The following is a 27,235-nucleotide window of genomic DNA, read 5'->3' as shown; positions in this document are numbered from 1 at the left end:
GTAAGAGCGGAAGAGAGGCAGGCAGTCAGGTTGAACGACCCCCTCGACCGCCCGCTGCCTGGACCGGCTGATGGCACCCTTGGCCGTGCCCAGGAGCAGTCCTACGAGAAGGCCTTCGGACCTACCCGCTCCCCTCCGCACAGGGTGCCCAAAGATCAGGAGAGTGGTCCTTGTGCATGAAACTCTTTTAGAGTCTACCTGCAAAACATAAACATTAAACTGTGCCACCCGACCTGGGTGACACTCCAGACATTTACAAGGCCCTTTTTTTTCCCCCCTTTTTTTTTTTGTTTTTTTTTTGTGTTTTTCTTTTTTTTTTTTTTTTTTTGGGCACTAAAATCACAATTTTTCCCCAGTGCCCCCTATAAAAGGGAAGGGGACACTAAAAGCACCGGCAATTAAAACAAATTAACTTTAAAACGTAAAATCAAATTAAAATTTGGTTGGCGGGCGTGATGATGCACTCCAGTCCCTCCGGTGCCCACCTCTCGCGGAAGGCCGCGAGCGTACCGGTGGACACCGCGTGCTCCATCTCCAAGGACACCCTGGACCGGATGTAAGAGCGGAAGAGAGGCAGGCAGTCAGGTTGAACGACCCCCTCGACCGCCCGCTGCCTGGACCGGCTGATGGCACCCTTGGCCGTGCCCAGGAGCAGTCCTACGAGGAGGCTTTCGGACCTACCCGCTCCCCTCCGCACAGGGTGCCCAAAGATCAGGAGAGTGGTCCTTGTGCATGAAACTCTTTTAGAGTCTACCTGCAAAACATAAATATTAAACTGTGCCACCCGACCTGGGTGACACACCAGACATTTACAAGGCCCTTTTTTCCTTTTTTTGGTTTTTTTTTGTGTTTTTTTTTTTTTTTTTTTGGGCACTAAAATCACAATTTCTCCGGTGCCCCCTATAAAAGGGAAGGGGACACTAAAAGCACCGGCAATTAAAACAAATTAAACTTTAAAATGTAAAATCAAATTAAAATTTGGTTGGCGGGCGTGATGATGCACTCCAGTCCCTCCGGTGCCCACCTCTCGCGGAAGGCCGCGAGCGTACCGGTGGACACCGCGTGCTCCATCTCCAAGGACACCCTGGACCGGATGTAAGAGCGGAAGAGAGGCAGGCAGTCAGGTTGAACGACCCCCTCGACCGCCCGCTGCCTGGACCGGCTGATGGCACCCTTGGCCGTGCCCAGGAGCAGTCCTACGAGGAGGCCTTCGGACCTACCCGCTCCCCTCCGCACAGGGTGCCCAAAGATCAGGAGAGTGGTCCTTGTGCATGAAACTCTTTTGAGTTTACCTGCGAAAACATAAAACATTAAACGGTGCCACCCGACCTGGGTGACACTCCAGACATTTACAAGGCCCTTTTTTTTTTTTTTCCCCCCCTTTTTTTGTGTTTTTTTTTTGTGTTTTTCTTTTCTTTTTTTTTTTTTTTTGGGCACTAAAATCACAATTTTCCCCAGTGCCCCCTATAAAAGGGAAGGGGGACACTAAAAGCACCGGCAATTAAAACAAATTAAACTTAAAAACGTAAAATCAAATTAAAATTTGGTTGCCGGGCGTGATGATGCACTCCAGTCCCTCCGGTGCCCACCTCTCGCGGAAGGCCGCGAGCGTACCGGTGGACACCGCGTGCTCCATCTCCAAGGACACCCTGGACCGGATGTAAGAGCGGAAGAGAGGCAGGCAGTCAGGTTGAACGACCCCCTCGACCGCCCGCTGCCTGGACCGGCTGATGGCACCCTTGGCCGTGCCCAGGAGCAGTCCTACGAGGAGGCCTTCGGACCTACCCGCTCCCCTCCGCACAGGGTGCCCAAAGATCAGGAGAGTGGTCCTTGTGCATGAAACTCTTTTTGGAGTTCACCTGCAAAACATAAAACATTAAACGGTGCCACCCGACCTGGGTGACACTCCAGACATTTACAAGGCCCTTTTTTCCCCCCTTTTTTGTTTTTTTTTGTGTTTTTTGTTTTTTTTTGTTTTTTTTTTGGGCACTAAAATCACAATTTTTCCCCAGTGCCCCCTATAAAAGGGAAGGGGACACTAAAAGCACCGGCAATTAAAACAAATTAACTTTAAAACGTAAAATCAAATTAAAATTTGGTTGCCGGGCGTGATGATGCACTCCAGTCCCTCCGGTGCCCACCTCTCGCGGAAGGCCGCGAGCGTACCGGTGGACACCGCGTGCTCCATCTCCAAGGACACCCTGGACCGGATGTAAGAGCGGAAGAGAGGCAGGCAGTCAGGTTGAACGACCCCCTCGACCGCCCGCTGCCTGGACCGGCTGATGGCACCCTTGGCCGTGCCCAGGAGCAGTCCTACGAGGAGGCCTTCGGACCTACCCGCTCCCCTCCGCACAGGGTGCCCAAAGATCAGGAGAGTGGGACTGAAGTGCAGCCAGAATTTCAGGAGCAGCCTCCTTGTGCATGAAACTCTTTTGAGTTCACCTGTGAAAACATAAAAACAATAAACGGTGCCACCCGACCTGGGTGACACTCCAGACATTTTCAAGGCCCTTTTTTCCCCCCCTTTTTTTTTTTTTTGTTTTTTTTTGTGTTTTTCTTTTTTTTTTTTTGGTTTTTTTTTTGGGCACTAAAATCACAATTTTCCCCAGTGCCCCCTATAAAAGGGAAGGGGGACACTAAAAGCACCGGCAATTAAAACAAATTAAACTTTAAAACGTAAAATCAAATTAAAATTTGGTTGCCGGGCGTGATGATGCACTCCAGTCCCTCCGGTGCCCACCTCTCACGGAAGGCCGCGAGCGTACCGGTGGACACCGCGTGCTCCATCTCCAAGGACACCCTGGACCGGATGTAAGAGCGGAAGAGAGGCAGGCAGTCAGGTTGAACGACCCCCTCGACCGCCCGCTGCCTGGACCGGCTGATGGCACCCTTGGCCGTGCCCAGGAGCAGTCCTACGAGGAGGCCTTCGGACCTACCCGCTCCCCTCCGCACAGGGTGCCCAAAGATCAGGAGAGTGGGACTGAAGTGCAGCCAGAATTTCAGGAGCAGCCTCCTTGTGCATGAAACTCTTTTGAGTTTACCTGCAAAACATAAAGACATTAAACGGTGCCACCCGGCCTGGGTGACACTCCAGACATTTACAAGGCCCTTTTTTTCCCCCCCTTTTTTTTTTTTTTTTTTGTGTTTTTTCTTTTCTTTTTTTTTTTTTTTGGGCACTAAAATCACAATTTTTCCCCAGTGCCCCCTATAAAAGGGAAGGGGACACTAAAAGCACCGGCAATTAAAACATATTAACTTTAAAACGTAAAATCAAATTAAAATTTGGTTGCCGGGCGTGATGATGCACTCCAGTCCCTCCGGTGCCCACCTCTCGCGGAAGGCCGCGAGCGTACCGGTGGACACCGCGTGCTCCATCTCCAAGGACACCCTGGACCGGATGTAAGAGCGGAAGAGAGGCAGGCAGTCAGGTTGAACGACCCCCTCGACCGCCCGCTGCCTGGACCGGCTGATGGCACCCTTGGCCGTGCCCAGGAGCAGTCCTACGAGGAGGCCTTCGGACCTACCCGCTCCCCTCCGCACAGGGTGCCCAAAGATCAGGAGAGTGGGACTGAAGTGCAGCCAGAATTTCAGGAGCAGCCTCCTTGTGCATGAAACTCTTTTGAGTTCACCTGTGAAAACATAAAAACAATAAACGGTGCCACCCGACCTGGGTGACACTCCAGACATTTTCAAGGCCCTTTTTTTCCCCCCTTTTTTTTTTTTGTTTTTTTGGGCACTAAAATCACAATTTTCCCCAGTGCCCCCTATAAAAGGGAAGGGGGACACTAAAAGCACCGGCAATTAAAACAAATTAAACTTTAAAACGTAAAATCAAATTAAAATTTGGTTGCCGGGCGTGATGATGCACTCCAGTCCCTCCGGTGCCCACCTCTCGCGGAAGGCCGCGAGCGTACCGGTGGACACCGCGTGCTCCATCTCCAAGGACACCCTGGACCGGATGTAAGAGCGGAAGAGAGGCAGGCAGTCAGGTTGAACGACCCCCTCGACCGCCCGCTGCCTGGACCGGCTGATGGCACCCTTGGCCGTGCCCAGGAGCAGTCCTACGAGGAGGCCTTCGGACCTACCCGCTCCCCTCCGCACAGGGTGCCCAAAGATCAGGAGAGTGGTCCTTGTGCATGAAACTCTTTTTGGAGTTCACCTGCAAAACATAAAACATTAAACGGTGCCACCCGACCTGGGTGACACTCCAGACATTTACAAGGCCCTTTTTTCCCCCCTTTTTTGTTTTTTTTTGTGTTTTTTCTTTTTTTTTTGTTTTTTTTTTGGGCACTAAAATCACAATTTTTCCCCAGTACCCCCTATAAAAGGGAAGGGGACACTAAAAGCACCGGCAATTAAAACAAATTAACTTTAAAACGTAAAATCAAATTAAAATTTGGTTGCCGGGCGTGATGATGCACTCCAGTCCCTCCGGTGCCCACCTCTCGCGGAAGGCCGCGAGCGTACCGGTGGACACCGCGTGCTCCATCTCCAAGGACACCCTGGACCGGATGTAAGAGCGGAAGAGAGGCAGGCAGTCAGGTTGAACGACCCCCTCGACCGCCCGCTGCCTGGACCGGCTGATGGCACCCTTGGCCGTGCCCAGGAGCAGTCCTACGAGAAGGCCTTCGGACCTACCCGCTCCCCTCCGCACAGGGTGCCCAAAGATCAGGAGAGTGGTCCTTGTGCATGAAACTCTTTTAGAGTCTACCTGCAAAACATAAACATTAAACTGTGCCACCCGACCTGGGTGACACTCCAGACATTTACAAGGCCCTTTTTTTTCCCCCCTTTTTTTTTTTGTTTTTTTTTTGTGTTTTTCTTTTTCTTTTTTTTTTTTTGGGCACTAAAATCACAATTTTTCCCCAGTGCCCCCTATAAAAGGGAAGGGGACACTAAAAGCACCGGCAATTAAAACAAATTAACTTTAAAACGTAAAATCAAATTAAAATTTGGTTGGCGGGCGTGATGATGCACTCCATTCCCTCCGGTGCCCACCTCTCGCGGAAGGCCGCGAGCGTACCGGTGGACACCGCGTGCTCCATCTCCAAGGACACCCTGGACCGGATGTAAGAGCGGAAGAGAGGCAGGCAGTCAGGTTGAACGACCCCCTCGACCGCCCGCTGCCTGGACCGGCTGATGGCACCCTTGGCCGTGCCCAGGAGCAGTCCTACGAGGAGGCCTTCGGACCTACCCGCTCCCCTCCGCACAGGGTGCCCAAAGATCAGGAGAGTGGTCCTTGTGCATGAAACTCTTTTAGAGTCTACCTGCAAAACATAAATATTAAACTGTGCCACCCGACCTGGGTGACACACCAGACATTTACAAGGCCCTTTTTTCCTTTTTTTGGTTTTTTTTTGTGTTTTTTTTTTTTTTTTTTTTGGGCACTAAAATCACAATTTCTCCGGTGCCCCCTATAAAAGGGAAGGGGACACTAAAAGCACCGGCAATTAAAACAAATTAAACTTTAAAATGTAAAATCAAATTAAAATTTGGTTGGCGGGCGTGATGATGCACTCCAGTCCCTCCGGTGCCCACCTCTCGCGGAAGGCCGCGAGCGTACCGGTGGACACCGCGTGCTCCATCTCCAAGGACACCCTGGACCGGATGTAAGAGCGGAAGAGAGGCAGGCAGTCAGGTTGAACGACCCCCTCGACCGCCCGCTGCCTGGACCGGCTGATGGCACCCTTGGCCGTGCCCAGGAGCAGTCCTACGAGGAGGCCTTCGGACCTACCCGCTCCCCTCCGCACAGGGTGCCCAAAGATCAGGAGAGTGGTCCTTGTGCATGAAACTCTTTTGAGTTTACCTGCGAAAACATAAAACATTAAACGGTGCCACCCGACCTGGGTGACACTCCAGACATTTACAAGGCCCTTTTTTTTTTTTTTCCCCCCCTTTTTTTGTGTTTTTTTTTTGTGTTTTTCTTTTCTTTTTTTTTTTTTTTTGGGCACTAAAATCACAATTTTCCCCAGTGCCCCCTATAAAAGGGAAGGGGGACACTAAAAGCACCGGCAATTAAAACAAATTAAACTTAAAAACGTAAAATCAAATTAAAATTTGGTTGCCGGGCGTGATGATGCACTCCAGTCCCTCCGGTGCCCACCTCTCGCGGAAGGCCGCGAGCGTACCGGTGGACACCGCGTGCTCCATCTCCAAGGACACCCTGGACCGGATGTAAGAGCGGAAGAGAGGCAGGCAGTCAGGTTGAACGACCCCCTCGACCGCCCGCTGCCTGGACCGGCTGATGGCACCCTTGGCCGTGCCCAGGAGCAGTCCTACGAGGAGGCCTTCGGACCTACCCGCTCCCCTCCGCACAGGGTGCCCAAAGATCAGGAGAGTGGTCCTTGTGCATGAAACTCTTTTTGGAGTTCACCTGCAAAACATAAAACATTAAACGGTGCCACCCGACCTGGGTGACACTCCAGACATTTACAAGGCCCTTTTTTCCCCCCTTTTTTGTTTTTTTTTGTGTTTTTTGTTTTTTTTTGTTTTTTTTTTGGGCACTAAAATCACAATTTTTCCCCAGTGCCCCCTATAAAAGGGAAGGGGACACTAAAAGCACCGGCAATTAAAACAAATTAACTTTAAAACGTAAAATCAAATTAAAATTTGGTTGCCGGGCGTGATGATGCACTCCAGTCCCTCCGGTGCCCACCTCTCGCGGAAGGCCGCGAGCGTACCGGTGGACACCGCGTGCTCCATCTCCAAGGACACCCTGGACCGGATGTAAGAGCGGAAGAGAGGCAGGCAGTCAGGTTGAACGACCCCCTCGACCGCCCGCTGCCTGGACCGGCTGATGGCACCCTTGGCCGTGCCCAGGAGCAGTCCTACGAGGAGGCCTTCGGACCTACCCGCTCCCCTCCGCACAGGGTGCCCAAAGATCAGGAGAGTGGGACTGAAGTGCAGCCAGAATTTCAGGAGCAGCCTCCTTGTGCATGAAACTCTTTTGAGTTCACCTGTGAAAACATAAAAACAATAAACGGTGCCACCCGACCTGGGTGACACTCCAGACATTTTCAAGGCCCTTTTTTCCCCCCCTTTTTTTTTTTTTGTTTTTTTTTGTGTTTTTCTTTTTTTTTTTTTGGTTTTTTTTTTGGGCACTAAAATCACAATTTTCCCCAGTGCCCCCTATAAAAGGGAAGGGGGACACTAAAAGCACCGGCAATTAAAACAAATTAAACTTTAAAACGTAAAATCAAATTAAAATTTGGTTGCCGGGCGTGATGATGCACTCCAGTCCCTCCGGTGCCCACCTCTCACGGAAGGCCGCGAGCGTACCGGTGGACACCGCGTGCTCCATCTCCAAGGACACCCTGGACCGGATGTAAGAGCGGAAGAGAGGCAGGCAGTCAGGTTGAACGACCCCCTCGACCGCCCGCTGCCTGGACCGGCTGATGGCACCCTTGGCCGTGCCCAGGAGCAGTCCTACGAGGAGGCCTTCGGACCTACCCGCTCCCCTCCGCACAGGGTGCCCAAAGATCAGGAGAGTGGGACTGAAGTGCAGCCAGAATTTCAGGAGCAGCCTCCTTGTGCATGAAACTCTTTTGAGTTTACCTGCAAAACATAAAGACATTAAACGGTGCCACCCGACCTGGGTGACACTCCAGACATTTACAAGGCCCTTTTTTTCCCCCCCTTTTTTTTTTTTTTTTTTGTGTTTTTTCTTTTCTTTTTTTTTTTTTTTGGGCACTAAAATCACAATTTTTCCCCAGTGCCCCCTATAAAAGGGAAGGGGACACTAAAAGCACCGGCAATTAAAACATATTAACTTTAAAACGTAAAATCAAATTAAAATTTGGTTGCCGGGCGTGATGATGCACTCCAGTCCCTCCGGTGCCCACCTCTCGCGGAAGGCCGCGAGCGTACCGGTGGACACCGCGTGCTCCATCTCCAAGGACACCCTGGACCGGATGTAAGAGCGGAAGAGAGGCAGGCAGTCAGGTTGAACGACCCCCTCGACCGCCCGCTGCCTGGACCGGCTGATGGCACCCTTGGCCGTGCCCAGGAGCAGTCCTACGAGGAGGCCTTCGGACCTACCCGCTCCCCTCCGCACAGGGTGCCCAAAGATCAGGAGAGTGGGACTGAAGTGCAGCCAGAATTTCAGGAGCAGCCTCCTTGTGCATGAAACTCTTTTGAGTTCACCTGTGAAAACATAAAAACAATAAACGGTGCCACCCGACCTGGGTGACACTCCAGACATTTTCAAGGCCCTTTTTTTCCCCCCTTTTTTTTTTTTGTTTTTTTGGGCACTAAAATCACAATTTTCCCCAGTGCCCCCTATAAAAGGGAAGGGGGACACTAAAAGCACCGGCAATTAAAACAAATTAAACTTTAAAACGTAAAATCAAATTAAAATTTGGTTGCCGGGCGTGATGATGCACTCCAGTCCCTCCGGTGCCCACCTCTCGCGGAAGGCCGCGAGCGTACCGGTGGACACCGCGTGCTCCATCTCCAAGGACACCCTGGACCGGATGTAAGAGCGGAAGAGAGGCAGGCAGTCAGGTTGAACGACCCCCTCGACCGCCCGCTGCCTGGACCGGCTGATGGCACCCTTGGCCGTGCCCAGGAGCAGTCCTACGAGGAGGCCTTCGGACCTACCCGCTCCCCTCCGCACAGGGTGCCCAAAGATCAGGAGAGTGGTCCTTGTGCATGAAACTCTTTTTGGAGTTCACCTGCAAAACATAAAACATTAAACGGTGCCACCCGACCTGGGTGACACTCCAGACATTTACAAGGCCCTTTTTTCCCCCCTTTTTTGTTTTTTTTTGTGTTTTTTCTTTTTTTTTTGTTTTTTTTTTGGGCACTAAAATCACAATTTTTCCCCAGTGCCCCCTATAAAAGGGAAGGGGACACTAAAAGCACCGGCAATTAAAACAAATTAACTTTAAAACGTAAAATCAAATTAAAATTTGGTTGCCGGGCGTGATGATGCACTCCAGTCCCTCCGGTGCCCACCTCTCGCGGAAGGCCGCGAGCGTACCGGTGGACACCGCGTGCTCCATCTCCAAGGACACCCTGGACCGGATGTAAGAGCGGAAGAGAGGCAGGCAGTCAGGTTGAACGACCCCCTCGACCGCCCGCTGCCTGGACCGGCTGATGGCACCCTTGGCCGTGCCCAGGAGCAGTCCTACGAGAAGGCCTTCGGACCTACCCGCTCCCCTCCGCACAGGGTGCCCAAAGATCAGGAGAGTGGTCCTTGTGCATGAAACTCTTTTAGAGTCTACCTGCAAAACATAAACATTAAACTGTGCCACCCGACCTGGGTGACACTCCAGACATTTACAAGGCCCTTTTTTTTCCCCCCTTTTTTTTTTTGTTTTTTTTTTGTGTTTTTCTTTTTCTTTTTTTTTTTTTGGGCACTAAAATCACAATTTTTCCCCAGTGCCCCCTATAAAAGGGAAGGGGACACTAAAAGCACCGGCAATTAAAACAAATTAACTTTAAAACGTAAAATCAAATTAAAATTTGGTTGGCGGGCGTGATGATGCACTCCATTCCCTCCGGTGCCCACCTCTCGCGGAAGGCCGCGAGCGTACCGGTGGACACCGCGTGCTCCATCTCCAAGGACACCCTGGACCGGATGTAAGAGCGGAAGAGAGGCAGGCAGTCAGGTTGAACGACCCCCTCGACCGCCCGCTGCCTGGACCGGCTGATGGCACCCTTGGCCGTGCCCAGGAGCAGTCCTACGAGGAGGCCTTCGGACCTACCCGCTCCCCTCCGCACAGGGTGCCCAAAGATCAGGAGAGTGGTCCTTGTGCATGAAACTCTTTTAGAGTCTACCTGCAAAACATAAATATTAAACTGTGCCACCCGACCTGGGTGACACACCAGACATTTACAAGGCCCTTTTTTCCTTTTTTTGGTTTTTTTTTGTGTTTTTTTTTTTTTTTTTTTTGGGCACTAAAATCACAATTTCTCCGGTGCCCCCTATAAAAGGGAAGGGGACACTAAAAGCACCGGCAATTAAAACAAATTAAACTTTAAAATGTAAAATCAAATTAAAATTTGGTTGGCGGGCGTGATGATGCACTCCAGTCCCTCCGGTGCCCACCTCTCGCGGAAGGCCGCGAGCGTACCGGTGGACACCGCGTGCTCCATCTCCAAGGACACCCTGGACCGGATGTAAGAGCGGAAGAGAGGCAGGCAGTCAGGTTGAACGACCCCCTCGACCGCCCGCTGCCTGGACCGGCTGATGGCACCCTTGGCCGTGCCCAGGAGCAGTCCTACGAGGAGGCCTTCGGACCTACCCGCTCCCCTCCGCACAGGGTGCCCAAAGATCAGGAGAGTGGGACTGAAGTGCAGCCAGAATTTCAGGAGCAGCCTCCTTGTGCATGAAACTCTTTTGAGTTTACCTGCAAAACATAAAGACATTAAACGGTGCCACCCGACCTGGGTGACACTCCAGACATTTACAAGGCCCTTTTTTTTCCCCCCTTTTTTGTTTTTTTTTTTGTGTTTTTTCTTTTTTTTTTGTTTTTTTTTTGGGCACTAAAATCACAATTTTTCCCCAGTGCCCCCTATAAAAGGGAAGGGGACACTAAAAGCACCGGCAATTAAAACATATTAACTTTAAAACGTAAAATCAAATTAAAATTTGGTTGCCGGGCGTGATGATGCACTCCAGTCCCTCCGGTGCCCACCTCTCGCGGAAGGCCGCGAGCGTACCGGTGGACACCGCGTGCTCCATCTCCAAGGACACCCTGGACCGGATGTAAGAGCGGAAGAGAGGCAGGCAGTCAGGTTGAACGACCCCCTCGACCGCCCGCTGCCTGGACCGGTTGATGGCACCCTTGGCCGTGCCCAGGAGCAGTCCTACGAGGAGGCCTTCGGACCTACCCGCTCCCCTCCGCACAGGGTGCCCAAAGATCAGGAGAGTGGTCCTTGTGCATGAAACTCTTTTTGGAGTTCACCTGCAAAACATAAAACATTAAACGGTGCCACCCGACCTGGGTGACACTCCAGACATTTACAAGGCCCTTTTTTCCCCCCTTTTTTGTTTTTTTTTGTGTTTTTTCTTTTTTTTTGTTTTTTTTTTGGGCACTAAAATCACAATTTTTCCCCAGTGCCCCCTATAAAAGGGAAGGGGACACTAAAAGCACCGGCAATTAAAACAAATTAACTTTAAAACGTAAAATCAAATTAAAATTTGGTTGCCGGGCGTGATGATGCACTCCAGTCCCTCCGGTGCCCACCTCTCGCGGAAGGCCGCGAGCGTACCGGTGGACACCGCGTGCTCCATCTCCAAGGACACCCTGGACCGGATGTAAGAGCGGAAGAGAGGCAGGCAGTCAGGTTGAACGACCCCCTCGACCGCCCGCTGCCTGGACCGGCTGATGGCACCCTTGGCCGTGCCCAGGAGCAGTCCTACGAGGAGGCCTTCGGACCTACCCGCTCCCCTCCGCACAGGGTGCCCAAAGATCAGGAGAGTGGGACTGAAGTGCAGCCAGAATTTCAGGAGCAGCCTCCTTGTGCATGAAACTCTTTTGAGTTCACCTGTGAAAACATAAAAACAATAAACGGTGCCACCCGACCTGGGTGACACTCCAGACATTTTCAAGGCCCTTTTTTCCCCCCCCTTTTTTTTTTTTGTTTTTTTTTGTGTTTTTCTTTTTTTTTTTTTGGTTTTTTTTTTGGGCACTAAAATCACAATTTTCCCCAGTGCCCCCTATAAAAGGGAAGGGGGACACTAAAAGCACCGGCAATTAAAACAAATTAAACTTTAAAACGTAAAATCAAATTAAAATTTGGTTGCCGGGCGTGATGATGCACTCCAGTCCCTCCGGTGCCCACCTCTCACGGAAGGCCGCGAGCGTACCGGTGGACACCGCGTGCTCCATCTCCAAGGACACCCTGGACCGGATGTAAGAGCGGAAGAGAGGCAGGCAGTCAGGTTGAACGACCCCCTCGACCGCCCGCTGCCTGGACCGGCTGATGGCACCCTTGGCCGTGCCCAGGAGCAGTCCTACGAGGAGGCCTTCGGACCTACCCGCTCCCCTCCGCACAGGGTGCCCAAAGATCAGGAGAGTGGGACTGAAGTGCAGCCAGAATTTCAGGAGCAGCCTCCTTGTGCATGAAACTCTTTTGAGTTTACCTGCAAAACATAAAGACATTAAACGGTGCCACCCGACCTGGGTGACACTCCAGACATTTACAAGGCCCTTTTTTTTCCCCCCTTTTTTGTTTTTTTTTGTGTTTTTTCTTTTTTTTTTGGGCACTAAAATCACAATTTTTCCCCAGTGCCCCCTATAAAAGGGAAGGGGACACTAAAAGCACCGGCAATTAAAACATATTAACTTTAAAACGTAAAATCAAATTAAAATTTGGTTGCCGGGCGTGATGATGCACTCCAGTCCCTCCGGTGCCCACCTCTCGCGGAAGGCCGCGAGCGTACCGGTGGACACCGCGTGCTCCATCTCCAAGGACACCCTGGACCGGATGTAAGAGCGGAAGAGAGGCAGGCAGTCAGGTTGAACGACCCCCTCGACCGCCCGCTGCCTGGACCGGCTGATGGCACCCTTGGCCGTGCCCAGGAGCAGTCCTACGAGGAGGCCTTCGGACCTACCCGCTCCCCTCCGCACAGGGTGCCCAAAGATCAGGAGAGTGGGACTGAAGTGCAGCCAGAATTTCAGGAGCAGCCTCCTTGTGCATGAAACTCTTTTGAGTTCACCTGTGAAAACATAAAAACAATAAACGGTGCCACCCGACCTGGGTGACACTCCAGACATTTTCAAGGCCCTTTTTTTCCCCCCTTTTTTTTTTTTGTTTTTTTGGGCACTAAAATCACAATTTTCCCCAGTGCCCCCTATAAAAGGGAAGGGGGACACTAAAAGCACCGGCAATTAAAACAAATTAAACTTTAAAACGTAAAATCAAATTAAAATTTGGTTGCCGGGCGTGATGATGCACTCCAGTCCCTCCGGTGCCCACCTCTCGCGGAAGGCCGCGAGCGTACCGGTGGACACCGCGTGCTCCATCTCCAAGGACACCCTGGACCGGATGTAAGAGCGGAAGAGAGGCAGGCAGTCAGGTTGAACGACCCCCTCGACCGCCCGCTGCCTGGACCGGCTGATGGCACCCTTGGCCGTGCCCAGGAGCAGTCCTACGAGGAGGCCTTCGGACCTACCCGCTCCCCTCCGCACAGGGTGCCCAAAGATCAGGAGAGTGGGACTGAAGTGCAGCCAGAATTTCAGGAGCAGCCTCCTTGTGCATGAAACTCTTTTAGGAGTCTACCTGCAAAACATAAACAACATTAAACTGTGCCACCCGACCTGGGTGACACAGCAGACAATTTTCAAGGCCCCCCTTTTTTTTTTTTTTTTTGGGCGCTAAAATCAAATTTTTCCAGTGCCCCCTATAAAAGGAGAGGGGGACACTAAAAACACCGGCAATTAAAACAAGTTAAACTTTAAAACGTAAAATCAAATTAAAATTTGGTTGCCGGGCGTGATGATGCACTCCAGTCCCTCCGGTGCCCACCTCTCGCGGAAGGCCGCGAGCGTACCGGTGGACACCGCGTGCTCCATCTCCAAGGACACCCTGGACTGGATGTAAGAGCGGAAGAGAGGCAGGCAGTCAGGTTGAACGACCCCCTCGACCGCCCGCTGCCTGGACCGGCTGATGGCACCCTTGGCCGTGCCCAGGAGCAGTCCTACGAGGAGGCCTTCGGACCTACCCGCTCCCCTCCGCACAGGGTGCCCAAAGATCAGGAGAGTGGGACTGAAGTGCAGCCAGAATTTCAGGAGCAGCCTCCTTGTGCATGAAACTCTTTTGAGTTTATCTGTGAAAACATAAAACATTAAACGGTGCCACCCGACCTGGGTGACACTCCAGACATTTACAAGGCCCTTTTTTTTTTTTTCCCCTTTTTTGTGTTTTTTTTTTGTGTTTTTTCTTTTTTTTTTGTTTTTTTTTAGGCACTAAAATCACAATTTTTCCCCAGTGCCCCCTATAAAAGGGAAGGGGGACACTAAAAGCACCGGCAATTAAAACAAATTAAACTTAAAAACGTAAAATCAAATTAAAATTTGGTTGCCGGGCGTGATGATGCACTCCAGTCCCTCCGGTGCCCACCTCTCGCGGAAGGCCGCGAGCGTACCGGTGGACACCGCGTGCTCCATCTCCAAGGACACCCTGGACCGGATGTAAGAGCGGAAGAGAGGCAGGCAGTCAGGTTGAACGACCCCCTCGACCGCCCGCTGCCTGGACCGGCTGATGGCACCCTTGGCCGTGCCCAGGAGCAGTCCTACGAGGAGGCCTTCGGACCTACCCGCTCCCCTCCGCACAGGGTGCCCAAAGATCAGGAGAGTGGGACTGAAGTGCAGCCAGAATTTCAGGAGCAGCCTCCTTGTGCATGAAACTCTTTTAGAGTCTACCTGTGAAAACATAAAACAATAACGGTGCCACCCAACCTGGGTGACACTCCAGACATTTACAAGGCCCTTTTTTTCCCCCCCTTTTTTTGTTTTTTTTTGTGTTTTTCTTTTTTTGGTTTTTTTTTTTTTGGGCACTAAAATCACAATTTTTCCCCAGTGCCCCCTATAAAAGGGAAGGGGACACTAAAAGCACCGGCAATTAAAACAAATTAACTTTAAAACGTAAAATCAAATTAAAATTTGGTTGCCGGGCGTGATGATGCACTCCAGTCCCTCCGGTGCCCACCTCTCGCGGAAGGCCGCGAGCGTACCGGTGGACACCGCGTGCTCCATCTCCAAGGACACCCTGGACCGGATGTAAGAGCGGAAGAGAGGCAGGCAGTCAGGTTGAACGACCCCCTCGACCGCCCGCTGCCTGGACCGGCTGATGGCACCCTTGGCCGTGCCCAGGAGCAGTCCTACGAGGAGGCCTTCGGACCTACCCGCTCCCCTCCGCACAGGGTGCCCAAAGATCAGGAGGGTGGGACTGAAGTGCAGCCAGAATTTCAGGAGCAGCCTCCTTGTGCATGAAACTCTTTTGAGTTTACCTGCGAAAACATAAAACATTAAAGAGTGCCACCCGACCTGGGTGACACTCCAGACATTTACAAGGCCCTTTTTTTCCCCCCTTTTTTTTTGTTTTTTTTTTGTGTTTTTCTTTTTTTGGTTTTTTTTTTTTGGGCACTAAAATCACAATTTTTCCCCAGTGCCGCCTATAAAAGGGAAGGGGACACTAAAAGCACCGGCAATTAAAACAAATTAACTTTAAAACGTAAAATCAAATTAAAATTTGGTTGCCGGGCGTGATGATGCACTCCAGTCCCTCCGGTGCCCACCTCTCGCGGAAGGCCGCGAGCGTACCGGTGGACACCGCGTGCTCCATCTCCAAGGACACCCTGGACCGGATGTAAGAGCGGAAGAGAGGCAGGCAGTCAGGTTGAACGACCCCCTCGACCGCCCGCTGCCTGGACCGGCTGATGGCACCCTTGGCCGTGCCCAGGAGCAGTCCTACGAGGAGGCCTTCGGACCTACCCGCTCCCCTCCGCACAGGGTGCCCAAAGATCAGGAGAGTGGGACTGAAGTGCAGCCAGAATTTCAGGAGCAGCCCCTTCAAATAATGGAACAGGGGCTGCAACCTCGTGCACTCAATAAAAACATGGAACACGGACTCCTCCAGACCGCAGAAATTGCAGGCGGCCTGGGAGTCCGTGAACCGGCTTAAAAATTTGTTGCACGGCACTGCTCCGTGCACCACCCTCCAGGCCAAGTCCCCGATGAATAGTGGGAGGACCCCTGCGTAGAGTGCCCTCCATCGGGGACCCCCGCCTCCTCCGGACGGCAAGATGGTACGCCATGGCGTGTCCGGACGGCCGGCGAGGATGGCAAAGTTGAGGGTGTGCAGGAGCAGCCCGTACAGGAAACCCCTCCGCGCGGAACTGAAAGGCACGGAGGGGATTTCCCCGAGGCGGCTCAAGTTGTGAGGCGCCGGCCCCCGAGGGAGGTTCCGGGGTTTGGCGCCGATGAGGAATTCCGTCCGGACGGGGGTCAGTTCGGACGGGATCTCCCCACGTGCTTGAGCCTCCTCGATACACCTAACGGAGTCAGGGCCCAGAGCTGTTTTTAGCGACTCGATGGCATCGGCCGCGCGGCGGACGTTGGCAGAATTTAGGCGCCGCGCCAGCGTGACTGGCGCCATCCAGCCCGCTCCTCCGCCATCGAGCAGGTCCCTGACCCTGGTCACCTCACCAGCCACAGCCCTCTCTTCCGACCGCCACATGAAGCCTCGGCCGTGGAGGTACGGATTCCCGAGCAGCGGCTCCTGCAGGACGGCCGCCACTCCAGCCGGCGGAGAGCTGCGCTTGGTGGAGACTTTGTTCCAGACCCTGATGAGTTCCCTGTAAAAGACAGGCAGCTCCCGGAGGGCGGTCCTGGCACCCCCCAAGTTCACAAACAGGAGCTGCGTGTCATAATTGAGGTCGAGCTGCTGGCGGAAGAAATACCTCGCCAGAGCGCACCACCTAGGAGGGGGCTCGACGTAAAGGTATCTCTGCAGGGTCTGAAGACGGAAAGTCGCGAGCTGGGCGCTGACGCACACCAACGACTGACCGCCCTCCTCAAGCGGGAGACTCAAGACCGCGGCAGAGACCCAGTGCTTCCTGTTGTTCCAGAAGAAGTCCACCAGCTTCTTCTGTATCTTGGCGACAAACGCAGGGGGAGGGGTCAAAGTGACCAGCCGGTACCACAGCATTGCGGCCACCAGCTGGTTTATGACTAGCGCTCGACCCCTGTAGGACAGCACTCGGAGCAGTCCTGTCCAGCGCCCTAGGCGAGCGGCGACCTTGGCCTCCAGCTCCTGCCAGTTCGCCGGCCAGGCTTCCTCGTCGGGGCTAAGGTAGACTCCCAGATAGAGGAGATGGGTCGTGCTCCAGGCAAAAGGCCTGAGCTCCTCCGGCAGGGAGTCCACCCGCCACTGACCCACCAGGAGTCCGGAACATTTCTCCCAGTTGATCCTGGCGGAGGACGCGGCCGAGTAAATCTCCTGGCACTCACGCATCCTCCGCAGGTCAGCGGGATCCTCTACCGCGAGGAGCACGTCATCGGCGTAAGCCGAGAGGACGACCTCCACGCCCGGCCCTTGCAGAGCCAGTCCCGTCAACCTCGTCCGCAAGAGGCGCAGGAAAGGCTCCACGCAAACGGCGTATAACTGGCCGGACATGGGGCATCCCTGGCGCACCCCTCTCCTAAAGCGAAGGGGCGCCGTCAAGGACCCGTTAACCTTAATCAGACACTCCGCGGCGGCGTACAAAAGTCGGATCCGGGCGACGAAATGCGTCCCGAACCCGAAAGCGCGCAGAGTTCCGAGCAGATAGTCGTGATCCACCCTGTCGAACGCCTTCTCTTGGTCGAGGGATAGGAAGGCGACCGACAGACCAGCCTCCTGGGAACAATGGATGAGGTCCCGGACCAGATGGATGTTGTCGTGGATCGTCCGGCCCGGGACCGTGTATGACTGGTCGGGGTGGATCATGTGGTCCAGCACGGCACCAAGGCGAGCAGACATCGCCCTGGCGAAGATTTTGTAGTCCGTGCTGAGGAGGGAGACCGGGCGCCAGTTCTTAAGGAGGCGGAGATCGCCCTTCTTAGGCAGCAGGACGATGACTGCCCTGCGCCAAGAGAGGGGCATCTCCCCGGTCGCCAGACTTTCCCCCAGGACCCGCGCGTAGTCGCTCCCCAGGACGTCCCAGAACGCCCTGTGGAACTCCACGGTCAGCCCGTCCAGCCCCGGGGATTTTCCCCTCGAGAGCCGGGCGAGGGCACCGGTCAGCTCCGCCAGGCTTAGCGGAGCTTCCAGATTTTCGGCGCCCTCCGGGCCAACCTTCGGCAGGTCCTCCCACAAAACTCTACGCGCTTCCTCGCTGGACGGATCCGGAGAGAACAGAGCCCCGTAATATTCACGGACCCTGTTGTTGACGCCCTCCGGATCCGAGACGAGAGAGCCGTCGTCGGCCAGCAGCGTCAAGAGCTGCTTACGGACACTCTGCCTTTTTTCCAGCGAGTAGAAGAAGGGGGAGCCGCGGTCCAGATCCCGCAGGAACCGGATCCGCGACCTCACGAACGCGCCTCGGGACCCGACGAGCTGCAGGTCCTTCAGCGCGGCCTTCTTCGCTTCGTACACCGTCCGCAGGGCCGGGTCCTGGACGACTTGACCGAGACGGGCTTCCAGGTCGAGCACCTCTTTTTCTAGGCGCCCGACTCTGGCCGCCCGCCTCTTGGTCGACCCCCTCGCGTACTCTTGACAGAAGACGCGGACGTGAGCCTTGCCCACGTCCCACCATAGCCTCAAGGAGGGGAAGCCCCCCTGCTTCCTTCTCCAGTCGGACCAGAATCGACGGAACGAGTCCTGGAACCGCACGTCCTCCAGCAGCCGGTTGTTAAAGTGCCAGTACGCGGACCCCGTCCTCGCGCGGAGCGAAGCGAGCTCCGCCCACACCAGGTGGTGGTCCGAACACGGCACCGGCCGCATGGAGGCCGCCGGGACGCAGGAAACGTACGCCCGAGACACGTAAAGGCGGTCGACTCTAGACCATCCAACTCCAGGCCTCACCCAAGTAAAGGCGCTGGAGTCGGGGTGGAGATTTCGCCAGACGTCCACCAAGTCGAAGGACCCGACCAGGTCCCTCAACTTCTCCATCGCCGTCATGCACTGCGGGGCACCGGAGCGGTCCCTCGCCTCGAGGGTGCAGTTAAAATCCCCCCCGAGGACAATGCAGTCGCCGACGTCGACGGAGCCAAGAAGAGCGGACACCTCTTCAAAGAAGCGCGTTTGCTGCGGGCCGGGATGAGGGGCGTACACGTTCACGAGATGGAGCGGCACGTCCCCCAGGCGAACCGTTACGTGCAGCAAGCGGCCTGGCACGGGCTCCTCGACCCCCAAGATCTCCGGCTGAAAATGCGGGCCCAGCAAGATGGCCACCCCACTAGAAATGGCGGTGAGGTGGCTCATGCGGACCTCTCCTTGCCATTCCAGGAGCCACGTGGCTTCGTCTCCCGGAACGGTGTGGGTTTCTTGCAGGAAGCACACCGCATATTTCCCCTCCCGCAGGAGCGAAAAATTGTCAAATCTACGGCGTGCCCCTCTGCCGCCGTTGATGTTGAGGCTGGCTATGGTTATCTTCATGGCAAAAGCATAGTGCAACCTCTACCTTAACCTATTGTGGGGGAGGGAGCGGAGTCTTTTGTTGAACTCCGCTCCCTCCGCAGCCCAGCGAGGAGTCCCTCGAGCTCGCGCAGCTCAAGGTGCTGCTCCTTTGTCAAGGGCCCGCCCGCGGCCAAGGTTTTAACGGCGGCGCGGACGGACCCCTTGATCAGCTCCGGCTCGGACCATTTTTCCAGGGCCAGTCGGGCTTGGTCGCGGCGACCCCGGCTCTGGGCCAAAAAGTCCCGGAGTTCCTTTGCAGGAACGAGGAGGGCCTCAGCGGCGGCCGCGAGCAGATCCACCGCCTCACTGGCGGTGGTCTCTAGGTCTTCACCCGCGTCCCCCACCGAGTCCCCGTCCTCCTCCGGGAGGTGGCCGCCAGCAGCCGGCCCATCGACCGCACAAGGTACGGCAAATGAACCGGCCGCTCCAACCGGCCCTGGCACTGCCCCGATCCCACCCCCAGGATCGTCGGCAGAGGAGTCCCCACTGGGCTCTTTTAAAAATGGTGCTGGGTCGGGAAATGACAGCGGAAGGGGTTCCCCCTCCGCCCCAGGAACCGGAGAACAAGGAGAGACCCGGCCATAGGAAATCCCCAGGCCCTCCAAGTGCTCCAGCTCCAAAGTAAGGGGCGAGGGTGGGTGTTCCTCCCCCTCCCCGCTGCCACCCCCCGGCCCAGCATCTACAGTATCATTAAAATCAATTGTTTCATTCTCTGCCGGGTCGAGCAAATCCCGGGGGAAGTTGGGTAATAGCTGGGCGGGCTCAGGTTCGGCCTTTTCGGCCTCGCCCGCCTCAGTCCCCGGGACGCCCGGCCCGGCGGCTACGCATTCCTCCGCGGTCCCCACGCCCCCCACGACAGGCAGATCTTCCACTCCATCCCCGGGAGGCAGAGGCTGGGCAGCCTCAACTGTCTCACCCTCCCCGGGGAAAGACTCCTCGCGCCTGCAGCGCAATTTGGGGGCGCTGGTGGGGGACGCGGGACACGCGGCGGGCACCGCCTCCTCCGCGGAGGGATGTTGTTCCCCCTCCGCCTCATTGGGGCGGTGCCTCTTTTTGTTCCTGGGGGCGCGCGGAGTCAGGGAGACCTCCATGTCTGCCGAGGCCTCCCGCTCCGCCCCCCCCTTTTCCTTTTCTTGCCCGCGCCTGGGCCCCTCTGTGGTGGTATTCAAGGGCCCGGGCACGGGCTCGGGGCACCCCGCGCTCGCCGGTGACTGGGTTGGGCTGAGCGCGGTGGTCAGACTTTCCGGCGCACCGAGGGGACCCGCCTCTAGATGTTTCTCCTTCTTCCGCGCCTTCTTTCCGCTCGGACGCTCTCCCTCCCCCCCGCCGGAGGCCCTGAAAACAAAGGCCTCCGACGATGCCCGCGCACCCATGGCTCCCGGCACGCGGACGCAACTAGGGGGAGGGGTGGCGGCAGCGCCAGCCTTGGCCGCCTTCGGTGGTTTGGCGGCCTTGGAGGCGGGGCAGTTCTTGCGAACATGCCCCACCTCCCTGCAGGCATGGCACCGCACGCCGTCCGACGTCCAGAAGACGCGGTAGGCAGTCCCCTCGTGCACCACATTAAAGTGCCCTTCTGTCACGTCCTCCCGCGCCAGCCGGACAAAGAGCTGGCGGCGGAAGGAGAACACGTGGCGCAGGCTGTTCTCCCTGAGGCCGAGCGGTATGGGGTTGATCCCTGACCTTACCTCCCCCAGTTGTTGTAGGTGAGGGAGGAGGAGCTCAGCGGGAACAAAGGGCGGGACGTTCGACACGATGACCCTCTGCGCGGTGGCCTCGAGAGGATCCACCGGCAGGAACGTCCCGCCCACCGTGAGCCCCTTTTCGAGGGCCAGGGACACCGCCCGCTCCGACCCCAGGAAGAAAACAGCCTTCCCAGACATCTTGGAGGCTGCGACAATGGCCGAGGGGCCGACTACCCCAGCCATCGCCCGCACGCACTCCTCAATGCTCATTGTGGGGTGAGTGTAGCTCTTGACCCCGTGTTTTCTAGTAATTAATCTAAATGGTGGCAGGGCAGCGGGTGGCGCAGGAGGTGCTGTGGAAGCGGTTGCCACCTGCCCATACGTCTTCGCTGGCCCTGCCACCGGCGTGGATGGGGTCGCCATCACGGGGTCCCTTTAAGGGCTACACCCACCCCAAAGTCACAGGCCTTAAAGGTCTTTAATGGCCTCTTATGTTCACTGAGCAGAGGAGCCCTTAACGAGGCACCTCTCCCCTCGTTGACAATTGGGGAGAGGCCTTGCTCCCTCTGCTCAGTTGTCTTAATTGGTTTTTTTTTTGCAAATTTGGAAGGAAGAGGCTCTCAGAGAGAGAGGGGAGAAACAGAGTAACAGAGAAAGAGAGAGGGGGGTGGGAAGGGGGGGACTGCGAGGGCAGGTCTCCCCTCGCAGCTGTGGGTGGGTGCACTCCCCAGATGGCAAAACACAAAAGTCTTTGGGGTGGTCTTCAGGTGGGGGGAGAAGATGTCTTCACCTGGGGTAGCTGGAGCCACCAGGCACTCCTAACGATCTTTAATTGGGTGATTGATGACAATCTTCAGCCTGGTAGCTCCAGCTATCCCAGGCCAGGCAAATGTGGGGGGTGGGGGGGGTTCCAATTGTGGGGGGGGCCCAGTTGTAAGCACGGCCCCCACGCACACTACCACACACACACACACACACCCCCCGCGATGTTCCGGCCCTCAGTGGTCTTCTTTCCTCCCCCCACCGATACAACAAAGTCTGTTTGGGGAAATGCACCCACACCCACCTGTAGAAATGTTGAGTCTCCCTCCTTCCACACTGGATGGTTGTTGTGGTTTTTCCCCCTCTCTCCAACTCCTTGCAGAAATGGTAAAAGATGTTTAATGTTTTCTGCTTCCTCCTCCTCTCCCTCTGGGTAAAGTTGGTGTTGAAGCCCCTTTCTTCCTTCTCTTCCTGGGCTGGTCTCAGGGCTCTCCAGGCAGGAGCTCAAGTTGATGGCTGCTCCTCTCTGCAGCTCAGCTCCTACTGTGCAGGACACGCCTCCACTGCTCTACGATTGGTTCCTTGTGCATGAATCCCAAAAAGTTAGATTGCAGGTGCAGCAGGTAATCAGGAAGGCGAATGGAATGTTGGCCTTCATTGCGAGAGGGATGGAGTACAAAAGCAGGGAGGTCCTGCTGCAACTGTACAGGGTATTGGTGAGGCCGCACCTGGAGTACTGCGTGCAGTTTTGGTCACCTTACTTAAGGAAGGATATACTGGCTTTGGAGGGGATACAGAAACGATCCACTCGGCTGATTCCGGAAATGAGGGGGTTACCTTATGATGATAGATTGAGTAGACTGGGTCTTTACTCGTTCAGAAGGATGAGGGGTGATCTTATAGAAACATTTAAAATCATGAAAGGGATAGACAAGATAGAGGTAGAGAGGTTGTTTCCACTGGTCGAGGAGACTAGAACTAGGGGGCACAGCCTCAAAATATGGGGGAGCCAATTTAAAACCGAGTTGAGAAGGAATTTCTTCTCCCAGAGGGTTATGAATCTGTGGAATTCTCTGCCCAAGGAAGCAGTTGAGGCTAGCTCATTGAATGTGTTCAAGTTACAGATAGATAGATTTTTAACCAATAAGGGAATTAAGGGTTACGGGGAGAGGGCGGGTAAGTGGAGCTGAGTCCACGGCCAGATCAGCCACGATCTTGTTGAATGACGGAGCAGGCTCGAGGGGCTAGATGGCCTACTCCTGTTCCTAATTCTTATGTCTAAATCATTAATGTACAATGTAAACAGCTGGCGCCCCAGCACAGAATCATACATATAAAGACCAGGGGACTGTGTTTTGTGAGAGGTCACCAAAGTGACATGTTTAACCTCTAGACTTGACAGTGAGTAGCAGCTGGGAGGTGGCAGCGGCTGAGCAGGCTCCTCCGGCGCGGTAGGTGGCGCTGTGCGCGGAGGCCAAGCGCGGCAGCAGGCCGGGGAGCCCCGCTGCCGGGAGCGGCTGTTTGTTTGCTGTGTGTCGGTCCATGAGCGGCCTGGGGGAGAGCAGCGGCCGGGGCGCTGGAGCCGCCGGGGCCGGCGGCGGGGGGCTCCGGGGCAAGGGCATGAGCGAGGAGTACTTCGGGACCGCGGCGGACTGGGAGGAGCAGGACGGCTCCATGGTGAGACCGGGGGCCCCGGAATCCGCTTTCTTCTTCTGTTCAAACAACAGGCCGCGAATGGCGGACAGGCGCCGTGAGGGAGAGGGGCGGGGCAGGGCAAGGCAAATGGCGGAGGGCGTGGCCAATGGCAGAGGGTGTGGCTAACACCACAATGGGGGCGTGGTCAACATAGGGGCGGGCTAACAAAAACAACTTTTATTTATCATCATCATAGGTGGTCCCTGGAAGCGAGGATGACTTGCTTCCACACCAATAAAAGGACAAGTTCACAGGTGTTTCAATGAAGGACCCCGAACTACATCCTGAAGTTCCTGGAAGATGCCTGTGCGTGGATTTTTTTAATGTTTGGGGGCCGTTGCACACCAGCCACCACACGGGCTTGACAGAGCTCGGTCTTGGTCCAGTGGCAAGGATTAACCAAGATGACTGGAGACCTGCTCTGCTGCACGGACCTAGTGCGCACACATATCACAGTGTGGGCTGGCCCGTGCTTCCCCTGGGCCCGAACTCACGCTTCCCCTGGGCCCGAACTCACGCTTCCCCTGGGCCCCGGTCACGTCCCTCTGCAATCTCTCGCCGCTCCTTCACCCCGACCTCGCCACTCCTGCTGTACCTGCCCACGCTCCAATCACCGAGCTGGATCTTGATGACATCACTCTTCACAGCCGTCCCCCTCCTGCACCAGCTCGCGCTGTACCTTGCCGTGGTACGCTGCCCTTGGCCGCCGCTTGCCGCTCCTTTTATGGCCCCGACCTGCCGCTGATGTTCCCTCGCAGGTCGGGGACATAAAAGGAGCGGCGAGCGGCAGCCATGGGTGCACACGTATCGCAGTGTGGGCTGGCCCATGCTGCCCCTGGGTCTTCATCTCTCCTGTGCCCCGAACTCTCGCTGTTCCTTCGTCCTGACCTCGCCACTCCAGCTGTACTTGCCCACACCCCAATGGATTTGGGTGACGTCAAATCCAGTTGCCCTCTTCACAGCCTTCGCCCTCCTGCAGCAGCATGCGCTTTTTAACGTAGTCCCAAGGCGCTTCGCAGCAGTGTTTGAAGACAAAACAAATAAATTTGACACCGAGCCACTTAAGAAGAAATTACAGCAGACGACTAAAAGCTTGCTCGAAGAGGTAGGTTTTAAGGAGCGGGGTTAACCCAATTCCAGCCACTTTAATACAAAAGCAAAAATACTGCAGAGTCTGGAAATCTGGAATAAGCACAGAAAATGCTGGAAATACTCAGCAGCTCAGGCAGCATCTGGTGTAGAGAATTAAAATGACAGGCGACCGGAAGCCCGGAGACACGCTTACGGACTGAACGGAGGTGTTCTGCAAGCCAGTTACCCAATCTGCATTTGGTGTCCCCAATGAAAAGGAGACTGCATTGTCCGTGCCCATCCCTATCTCTGTAATCCCCTTCAGTCTCACAATGTCTCCCCCCCCCGAGATATCTACGCTCCTCAAATCTGCCCTCTTGAGTATCCCTGATTATAATCGCTCAACCATTGGTGGCTGTGCCTTCAGCTGCCTGGGCCCTAAGCTTTGGAACTCTCTCCCTCAACCTCTCCACCTCTCTACTTCTGTTTCCTCCTTTAAGACTCTCCTTAAAACCAACCTCCATGACCAAGCATCTGCTGTAATTTCTTCTTGTGCGGCTCGGTGTCAAAATTTTTTTTCGTCTTATAACACTCATGTTTAGCACCTTGGGACGTTTTACTACGTTAATAGAATCATAGAAGTTTGCAGCACGGAAGGAGGCCCTTTGGGCCCATCATGTCCACGCCAAGCGACAAAGAGCTACCCAGCCTAATCCCATTTTCCAGCTCTTGGTTCGTAGCCCTGCAGGTTACGGCACTTCAAGTGCACATCCAAGTACTTTTTAAATGTGGTGAGGGTTTTTTAAAGGCGCTATATAAATACAAGTTGTTGCTGTGATTGAATCTCGGTTCAGTCCGGTCACCTGTCACTTTAATTCTCCGCTCCACTCCCACTCTGATCTCTCCATCCTCGGCCTCTTACACTGTTCTGGCGAAGCTCAATGTAAGCTCGAGGAACAGCACCTCATCTTTCCTTTAAGCACTTCACAGTCTTCTGGACTCCATCGAGTTCAACAATTTCAAACCATATACCCTTCCCCCTATTTTTCTTTCCCTCTTTTTCTCTGTTTTTTTTCTCTCTGTCCCATGACAGCCGGTGATGATTCTGTCATTCTCATTTACACCCTATCTGGACATCTTTTGTTTCTTAACTTGTCCCATTTCCAACTCCTTTGGCCTTGCACCATCATCCCTTTTGTCTCTCTAATCTCTCCTGTCTTCCACCCTATCACAGACCTTCCCTTTTGTTCTTTCTTCCCCCTGCACCGACAGTTGCTTAAAAACCTGTTACATCTCTAACTTTTTCCAGTTCTGACGAAGGGTCATCAACCTGAAACGTTATCTGTTTCTCTCTCCACAGATGCTGTCTGACCTGCTGAGTATTTCCAGCATTTTCTGTTTTAATTCCAGCCACTTTAATCATTACCAGGCTGCCCCCTGTCCCTCCAGCAAAAGCCTGTTTCTTCAGAAACTGCAGCTCTCCCTCCGTTTCCATTTCTGTTATCACATGATGTTGAGACATTAATTCATCAAGCAAAATTTTCAATGAACATTCATCAGCAACAAAACAAAGGTCAGCACTGACTGCGATTGCCCTCCCTCAATCCCTCTTCTGTCCGTCCCGTCCAATCACAGCATCCTCTAAGCAGCTTCTGCACGGGGCCAGGCCGAGTATTTTCAGCATTTTCTTTTCTTATTTCAGATTTCCAGCACCCGCAGTATTTTGCCTTTGTGCAGGAAGTTCACTTGCCTGTGCTGTTCTCTGTGCAGTAGTACCAATAACTAAAAGTGTAAATTGCTTCAATCTGTCACATTTCTATTCGTGAAATGTGTTTTTCTAGCTAGAGACTTGTATGACATACAATGTTAAATCTAACCAGAACAGCTAACTCAAACAAAAACAAAATGCTCTGGAGGCTGGAATATGAAATAAAAACAGAAAATCCTGGAAAACTCAGCGGATCAGGTGAAACAGCGATTTACTTGTACTTCTTTCAATTTAGCACACCGTATTCGCTGCTCACGATATGGTCTCCTCTACACTGGGAGACCAAACGCAGATTGGGTGACCGCTTTGCAGAACACCTCCGTTCAGTCCGTGAGGAGGTCGATGAGGTCGTGTGTGTGATATTGTATATATGGACTTTAGCAAGGCTTTTGATAAGGTCCCACATGGTAGACTGGTTATGAAGGTTAAAGCCCATGGGATCCAGGGCAAAGTGGCAAGTTGGATCCAAAATTGGCTTGCAGATAGGAAGCAAAGTGTAATGATTGATGGATGTTTTTGTGACTGGAAAGATGTTTCCAGTGGGGTTCTGTAGGGCTCAGTACTGGGTCCCTTGCTTTTTGTGGTATATATCAACGATTTAGATTTGAATATAGGGAGTATGATTAAGAAGTTTGCAGACAACACTAAAATTGGCTGTGTGGTTGATAATGAAGAGGAAAGTCATGGGCTGTAGGGGGATATCAATCTACTGGTCAGGTGGGCAGAGCAAGTGGAATTTAATTCAGAGAAGTATGAGGTGATGCACTTTGGGAGAGCTAATAAGGAAAGGGTATACACATTAAGCGGTAGGCCACTTAATAGTTTATATGAACAAAGGGGCCTTGGAGTGCTTGTCCACAGATCCCTGAAAGTAGCAGGCCAGGTGGGTAAGAAGGCATACGGAATGCTTGCCTTTATTGGCCGAGGCATAGAATACAAGAGCAGGGAGGTTATGCTTAAATTGTATAATACTTTGGTTAGGCCACAGCTGGAGTACTGCACGCAGTTCTGGTCGCCGTATTATAGGAAGGATGTGATTGCACTAGAGAGGGTGCAGAGGAGATTTACTAGGATGCTGCCTGGAATGGAGAATCTTAGTTATGAGGACAAATTGGATAGGCTGGGTTTGTTTTAATTGGAACAGAGG

General features: G+C 54.0%; 1 protein-coding gene across 2 annotated transcripts in view; it reads left to right on the top strand.

Annotated features, from left to right (window-relative positions):
• The first annotated feature begins 23,052 nt into the window (after window positions 1-23,052).
• The window catches only part of nelfcd (negative elongation factor complex member C/D), a 63,772-nt gene continuing 59,589 nt past the window's right edge, over window positions 23,053-27,235 (top strand). For both annotated transcript variants that reach the window (XM_070895937.1, XM_070895936.1), the window contains exon 1: window positions 23,053-23,231. In XM_070895937.1, the coding sequence (XP_070752038.1) occupies window positions 23,097-23,231 (135 nt within the window). In that variant the 5' untranslated portion in view covers window positions 23,053-23,096. The remainder of the gene's footprint in view (window positions 23,232-27,235) is intronic.

The sequence above is a fragment of the Pristiophorus japonicus genome, chromosome 12 (assembly GCF_044704955.1).
Source record: "Pristiophorus japonicus isolate sPriJap1 chromosome 12, sPriJap1.hap1, whole genome shotgun sequence".
NCBI classification, from domain to species: domain Eukaryota; kingdom Metazoa; phylum Chordata; class Chondrichthyes; family Pristiophoridae; genus Pristiophorus; species Pristiophorus japonicus.
This window is presented reverse-complemented; position numbering and strand designations above follow the sequence as displayed.